Source organism: Coenobita brevimanus, chromosome 91 (assembly GCF_032717465.1).
Source record: "Coenobita brevimanus isolate Jiangsu-jjx chromosome 91, ASM3271746v2, whole genome shotgun sequence".
Classification (NCBI taxonomy): Eukaryota; Metazoa; Arthropoda; class Malacostraca; order Decapoda; family Coenobitidae; genus Coenobita; species Coenobita brevimanus.
In genome coordinates, this window is record NC_137044.1 from 11,430,177 (window position 1) to 11,437,676 (window position 7,500).

A 7,500-nucleotide genomic window follows, 5' to 3' on the forward strand; every position below is an offset into this window, starting at 1 on the left:
TGGAATAAAATCAGCTGAAAAAAATCGTCTGAAGGTAGAGATAAAAATAGCATTCCAGGTTCAAGGAGATAGATTTTCTTTTTAAGGATATACGTTAAAAAAAAATTATATAGAAATGAAGGCAGTAAAAAAAAAAACATGCCAGAGTGATAATAATATACTTTTTATTTATAGAAATGAAGATACAAACACAAAACAGGCGAAAATTTGATATATACATTTTTTTTATGTTTATAGACTTGAAGGAAGTAAAAAAAAAAAAAAACGCCAAATTAGAGAATGCGGGCGCCAAATTTGAACCACTTTGTGCTGGATTCGGTGCGGTACAAATACGGCGCCTCTGTACCAGGGAGCCGAGCCGTATTTACCCTACGTTTAATTATTCTCTCTGTCCACCCTGCCTTTCTGGTCTCTCTCTCTCTCTCTCTCTCTCTCTCTCTCTCTCTCTCTCTCTCTCTCTCTCTCTCTCTCTCTCTCTCTCTCTCACACACACACATTGATCCTAGATCCCGCTTCTAACTCTGTCTTTTTTCTCTCTCTTTGACCCCCTACCCATTCTTTCCTCGCATCCCTTCTATTCCTTCTCATTCTCTCTATTCCCTCCTCCCTTCTCCCTCTATTCCATCTCCTCCTACTGTCCTTCACCCATCCTCCCCTTTCCTCCCTCCCCCTCCCTATTTTCTCCTTCTGCCCCCACCCTTCCACCCTCCCTCTCTCCAATATCTCCTCTCTCTTCTCCCACCCTCTCTCTCTCTCTCTCTCTCTCTCTCTCTCTCTCTCTCTCTCTCTCTCTCTCTCTCTCTCTCTCTCTCTCTCTCTCTCTCTCTCTCTCTCTCTCCTCTTCCCCCTCCTCCCCCATCCTCTCTCCTCTTACCCCTCCTCTCCCGCCCTCTCTCCTCTTACCCCTCCTCCTCCCCCTCTCAGATTTCGTAGACTCACTTAAAGCTCTACCTCCACCCATCACACCGCCCATTGTCCTTTTTTATTTTAGTGTCTCCCATTCTCTCTCCCCCCTCCCCCTCTCTTCTCTACCTTTCCCTCCTCCCCTCCATTCTTCTCTCTCTCTCTCTTCACCTCTCCTCCATCTTCTCACTGTGTCTTCTCCTTCCTTCTGTCTCCCCTGTCTTCTCTCTAGTCTCTTACCTTCATCCTTTCCATCCCCTTCTCATTTCCTCCATTCTCCCCCTCTTTTTCCATCCTCCGCCCTCCTCTCTCTCTCTCTCTCTCTCTCTCTCTCTCTCTCTCTCTCTCTCTCTCTCTCTCTCTCTCTCTCTCTCTCTCTCTCTCAGGTGCCGTAGATCCACTTAAAGCCCTACATCCACCCATCCCATCCAGTGTCATTTTATTTTACTGCCAAGCCCTCTATCCTCTATCCCATCCCTCCCTTCCTGTCCCATCCCTCCCCTCCCTTTCTCCCTTTCTTTCATCCCTTCCCCTCCCTTTCTCCCTTTCCTTCATCCCCTCCCCTCTCCTCCCTCATTCCCCACCTTATTCCTTACCATCCATTCCCCCTCCCTTCTGTCTTTCCTCTCTTCCTCCTCCATCCATCCATCTACCCTTGTTGTTTCGTTCCTTTCCTCCTTATTTATTTCTATTCTTTCCCTTCTCCATCTACCCAAGTCCTCCTCCATGCTTTCCCTCACTCTCCTCCTCCACCCGTCCATCCTCTCCTATCCTTCTTCCTCTTCCCCTCCCCATAACCTCCGCTTCCTCCACCCATTTCCTCTATCCTAACTCCCTTCTCCACCATTTCTTCTTCTCTCCCTTCTCCTTCCTTTTTCCCTCCAATTTCTCTTCCACTGCCTCATTCTCATACTCTCTCCTAGTATTTATCTTCTCTTCTTCCCGTCTTTGGTCTCTCTTTTGTCTGCATATTTTTTTCATTCATCTTTCCTTCTATTTTCACTTTTCCGTTTCTCTTCTTGTCTCTTTTTCTCTTATGTTTTTTTTTTTTTCTAAGTTCTTTGCCTCTTTTATTTTTATTCTCATTTCGTCACCTCTTTTCTATCTCAATATTCTCATCTTCTCTTTTCTATCTGCATTTCCCCTTCGTCTCATTTCATTGTTATTCACCTCTCTATCCTGTTCTCTCTTTTGTCTCTCTCTTCTCATTTCATCCCATCTTTTCCCTCTTCCTTCTTCTTTTTATTCTATTCCTCGTTTCTCTCTCTGTCCTCCTTTCTTCCATTCTCTGTTCCCTGTCCATTGTCTCCATTCTCTATTTTCTTTCCTACATTCATTCTTCTCTCACTAGTTCCTTTTTCTCTCCTCCACTTCTTTCCTCCTTCCTTCCCTTCTCCTTTCCTTCTTCCTTTCCTCCCTCCCCCTCCCTCCTTCCCTCCTCCTCTCCTCTCCTTTCCTCTCCTCTCCTCTCCTCTTCTATGGCACACCTATTCTCCTTGAAAGGAAAGGACTCATCAATTGTCACAAACGTCCCCATCAGGATATCTTTTCCTCTCTCTCTCTCTCTCTCTCTCTCTCTCTCTCTCTCTCTCTCTCTCTCTCTCTCTCTCTCTCTCCGACTACCTCTGTCTGCCTATCTCTCAGTCAGTCTGTTTATCTGTCTGTGTATCTACCGATCTACCTATCAATCTATATATCTATCTGACTATTTTTTTCAGACTGTGAGCCTACATAGACGGTCCGTTCCCTGAAATTCGGCCTCATCCTACGTCCCACACACCTTCACATGTCACCACTTCAGCGCCAGTACCCACAGTCCATACATTCTAGGGCTGTCTCATTCAGGGCTAGTGTAGTGGTTTGGCGGGAGTCTTATTTATTTTATGTATTTACTTTTTTATTGTTTTTTTGACATGTCGGTCGGTCCCGTGGGAGATCAGTAAAGTCTTAATAAAGTCCACATTATTATTATTATTATTATTATTATTATTATTATTGTGGGATTGTACTCACGCCCTTTTAGACAGCAGACAACTTTTCTAAGCACTTAACCAACACTTCCTTCTATTTTTTCGCATCCCTCTTTTTCCCGTCACTTCCCCTCCCCTTTACCTTCCTTTCTCTCACCCCACCTCCTTCCCTCTCCTCTCTGAAATCTGATGGTGAGAGAGAGAGAGAGAGAGAGAGAGAGAGAGAGAAATGGAAGGAGGGAAAAGAATTTGAAAAGTAAGAAAAAGCAGACAAGAATGAGACAGGTAAGCAGATAGTCAGGCAGAGAGATAGAGGAGAGAGAGAGAGAGAGAGAGAGAGAGGGAGGGAGGGAGGGAGGGAGGGGAGGAAGGGACAGGAGGGCACCATGAATCCCTACAAATGTCCCTATCAAACTTTCATGTCTTCTTCCTTTATTTCCCATATTTTTCACAGACCTCTATTTTTTCCCCCCCTAATCTCTCTCCTTTTTCCACAATTTTTTTTCTTCGTCTTTTTCCTCTGTTCTCCTTATTTTTCATTCTTCCTCTAATTTATTCCTGTTCTACAAATTTTCTTTATTTCCTATATCTTTATTTTTTTTACTCTCCTTTTTTTCAGGTTTTCATCCTTTTGCTGCTTATTTCACCTAGCTTATTACCGGAAAAGCGCAGTAGTAAATTTCTAGATCTTTTCCATAGCACTTCTTCGTGACTAGCAGCGGATTCTAGGGGTAAATCTATTGTTGCACCTCAGCACTCAAGATGGACAGATGGCAATTTTAGGCCAGGTTTGCGTAAAAGCAGTATAGTAATGGTTTTAGCACTATAAAAACTTCAGAGACTCCACAATACAGAATTCCAAGATGACATGCAAAGTATCGCTCATTTTCACATCCATCTTGCCCTATTGTTCTGGTACATTTTGCTGTGGAAGTACACCTGGCCTTGCGTGAATCTGGGGCAGTGTGTTTTTTTTTTTTTTTTTTTTTTTTTTTTATAAGTGAGTCTGGCTACAACTTCCACCATTCATGCATCACAGTTAAGGTACTTGGTCATTTCAATTATTATTTTGACACCTTCGATCCGTCATGTCAGTGCCACCAACATACATGTGAGTATGTCAGGGTTGCCAAGTATACCAAGTGCTAGACCTCTGCTACATAGCCTACTGATGCTGTCCCAGGTTCATATGTGGCAAATGTATATATAAAATTCATATTGGTAGGGCTGCGTATTTTGGTGAAGGTTATATGTGGTTTAGTTCAACATATTTCAATCCAGAGTTTTATTTAACCGCCATATTTCGGCGTGAAGGTATAATTTTTGCGGTGCCCCAATCGCTAATCTCTTTCCCCCTTCTCCTTCCTCCCCAGGGCTGATGGCGGAGCTGTTCTACGTGCGTGCTGGGGTCATTAACCTGTACGCTCTGGATTTCATCGTGCCCGTCCCTGCTAACTTCACGTACATCTATTTCACGTGGAGGAGCCTCGTCAAGCGACCGGTGAGTGTCTGTGTTTGTGTGTGTTTATGTTTGTGTGTGTGTGTGTGTGTGTGTGTGTGTGTGTGTGTATGTGTAGGAATAGTTAGGGAGCTTCCTTTACCCACGAGAGTACGGGCCTAAGAAACCAAATTATCTAAAGAGAATTTTGCCAATACGGAATTCTGTTGCAAGCAGTGACAGTTAAGGTAGTTGAAGTGGTAGTAGTAGTAGTAATAGTAGTAGTAGCAGGAGATGCAGACTGTGTAGTACATGTAATGACAGTGAAAACAGACGAAGCACAAGGAGAGAGAGAGAGAGAGAGAGAAAAGCAAGGTAGTACCCTGCCTGGCCTCCCCTTGTAATAATAACAGTGTCAGACATACACTAATAACACATACACCCTTCCTTCCTACGCTGCCCTGCCTATTCTCTCTCTCTCTCTCTCTCTCTCTCTCTCTCTCTCTCTCTCTCTCTCTCTCTCTCTCTCTCTCTCTCTCTCTCTCTCTCTCCTGCATCTCTCCCTTTCTCTGCTTCCCTGCTTCTCCTTTTCTTTTTCTCCCTCGCCCTCTCCCTGCCTCTCCCTGTCCCCTGATCCCTCCTCCTATCCGTCTTCCACCCTTTCATTCACCTCTAATTTACTTCTTGCTCTTTGTTAATTTTCCCTTCCGTTATAATCATTCTTTATTGTAGTTTTCATTATTTCTTTTATTCTATTTTCTTCCTTCTCTCCTCTCATACCCTCTACTTTCTTCTCTGTTGATCTTCTTACCCTTTTCTTTCCCTCTCTTACTCTTTCTCTCTTTTTAATTTCTTCACCTCTGTCTTCCTGGCCGTCTTCCGTCCTACTTTCCACTCTCCTTTCTTCTCTGTTCTGTTTCTTTTCCTCTTCTTTCCTTCCCTCTGTTCTTTGCTCTTTTTAAGGTAGGAGAAATATAATGAATGAGAGAGAGAGAGAGAGAGAGAGAGAGAGAGGGAATTAAAGAGAGGGAATAGTGTAGATACCAGGCTCCATCCCAGTTCTGTGTGTGCTGAATTGTTGATTAGAAAAACCAGAGAGAGAGAGAGAGAGAGAGGATTGTCTATTGGTCATTTCCTGCCAAAATAAAGATAAATTGGAAATAAGGGAGGTTAAATAAAAGAGAGAAGAGTTGAGTAAGAGAGGGAATGGAAGACTGGAGAGAAGAGGGAGGCAAAGAGAGAGATGAGAAAGGAATAGGGAGAGAAAACAGAGAGGAAGAGAAGAAGAAGGAAAAAGAAGAGGAAGCAAGACGGAAAGGAAGGAAGGAAGGAGTAAGGAGAAGAAAAGAGGGAGGAGGAGAGAAGAGGAAGAAACGGAGAGAGAAGGGATAAGGAAGGAAGAGGAAGGGTAGAGAAGGGGAGGAATGAAGAGCGAGCGAAGAGGAAGAAAGTGGGAGAGAAAGGATGCATAGGGAAGAGGGAGGAAAAGGATGAAGAGGAAAGGGAAGAGGGACAGGGACGAAAGGGGTGAAATGGGATGGAGAGAGAGAGAGAGAGAGAGAGAGAGAGAGAAAGTAAATAAAACGAAAAATAACCCAGATAGTTGCGAAACGTGAGAATTATTTTTTTTTTTTTCCTGGCCAGAACTCAGAAAAATGCTCCACTTCGCTTCAGTGCGGGATTGGTTCTTTCTTATGGCCATGTCAGAAAAAAAAAATTCTCTCTCTCTCTCTCTCTCTCTCTCTCTCTCTCTCTCTCTCTCTCTCTCTCTCTCTCTCTCTCTCTCTCTCTCTCTCTCTACCTTTCATACCCAACTTCCTCCTCATCCTCCCCCTCATCTCCTCTCTCCCTCCTCCCCACCCTCTCTCCTCCTCCTCCTCCTCCTCCTCCTCCTTTTCTTCCCCTCCCCCCCGCCGCGTGTGAGAGGCGGCGGGATCTGCATTTAATTCGCGAGATGCATTCCACAAACACGACCCGTCCACGATAAGCCAGGATCAGACGCGAGGGGGGCGGGGAGAAGGAGAAGGAGGATGGGAGGAGAATTTGGAGAGAGGAAGGGGAGGGAGGAAGGGAGGTGAGTTTGGGGAAAGGAAAGGGAGGGAGGAGAGTTTGTAGGGGAGGGAGGCAGGGAGGAGAGTTTCGAGAGGAGGGAGGAAAGGAGGAGAGTTTCGAGAGGAAGAGGTGAGCCTGGGTAGGAGATGAGAGGAGAAGAGAAGACTGTAAATAAAGTGTGGAGAGGGAGAGGAGAGAAGGAGGCAAAGAAAGTGTGAAGAGAAAGAGGAGAAGAGAAGAAGGTAAAGAAAGTGGAGAGGAAGAGGAGAGGAAAAGAAAGTATAAAAAAAGAAGTGTGCAGAGGAAGAGAAGAATAGGAGGTAAAGAAATTGTGGAGAGGACGAGGAGGAATGGGAGAAAAGAAGGTAAATAAAGTGTGGAAAGAAAAAGGAGAGTAATCCAGGGAGAGACAAGGAGAAAGAGGGCGAGGAGGGAGAGGAAAGACAGGGAACGAGAATGTATAGAGATGGAGGAGAAGGGAGTCTGGGAAGAACAAGAAGAGGGAGAAAAACGGATAGCAGAGAGGGAGGGGAGGAAGACGAGAGGGAGCGTGAGGAGGAAGAGAAGTGGAGGAGGAGGGAAAGTATTATTGAATAGGAAAGGTAGAAGAGAGGGAAGAAAGGAAGGAAAATGGAGAGAGGAAGAGGAGAGAGGAATGTAAAATGAGTTAGTGAGAGGGTGGAAAAGAGTGTGGAGAGGAGAGGAGAGGAGGAGAAAGGTGTGGAAAGAGAGAGAGAGAGGGGGGGGGATGGGGGACGAGAAACAGGATGCGATATGCCTTGAGAGAGAGAGAGAGGAGGGGGGGATGGGGGACGAGAAACAGGATGCGATTTGCTTTGAGAGAGAGAGAGAGAGAGAGAGAGAGAGAGAGAGAGAAACGTGAGGAAAAAAATAAAAATATGAAAATAAAAATGAAAGAAAACCAGCTTGCATGTAAAAAGAGATATCAGGACTAAGGGAGCAGGGGGGAAAAAGGGAGAAAAATAGAGAAAAAAGTGAGAAAAAAGCCAGCTCACATGAAAATACATAGACGAGGCCTCTCTCTGTATTTTCTGTGTGTAATCATCCCTCTGGTGGCGAAGAATGGAAACTGCACAGGAAATAACACTTGATTTTTGTAACTCACGCCCACATTTA

General features: G+C 44.8%; 1 protein-coding gene across 1 annotated transcript in view; it reads left to right on the forward strand.

The window, feature by feature from the left end:
- Positions 1-7,500, forward strand: part of LOC145411872 (tyrosine-protein kinase RYK-like) — a 241,053-nt gene that overhangs the window by 166,362 nt on the left and 67,191 nt on the right. The window contains exon 3 of the mRNA XM_080281831.1: positions 4,247-4,374. Within this exon, the coding sequence (XP_080137957.1) occupies positions 4,247-4,374 (128 nt within the window). The remainder of the gene's footprint in view (positions 1-4,246; positions 4,375-7,500) is intronic.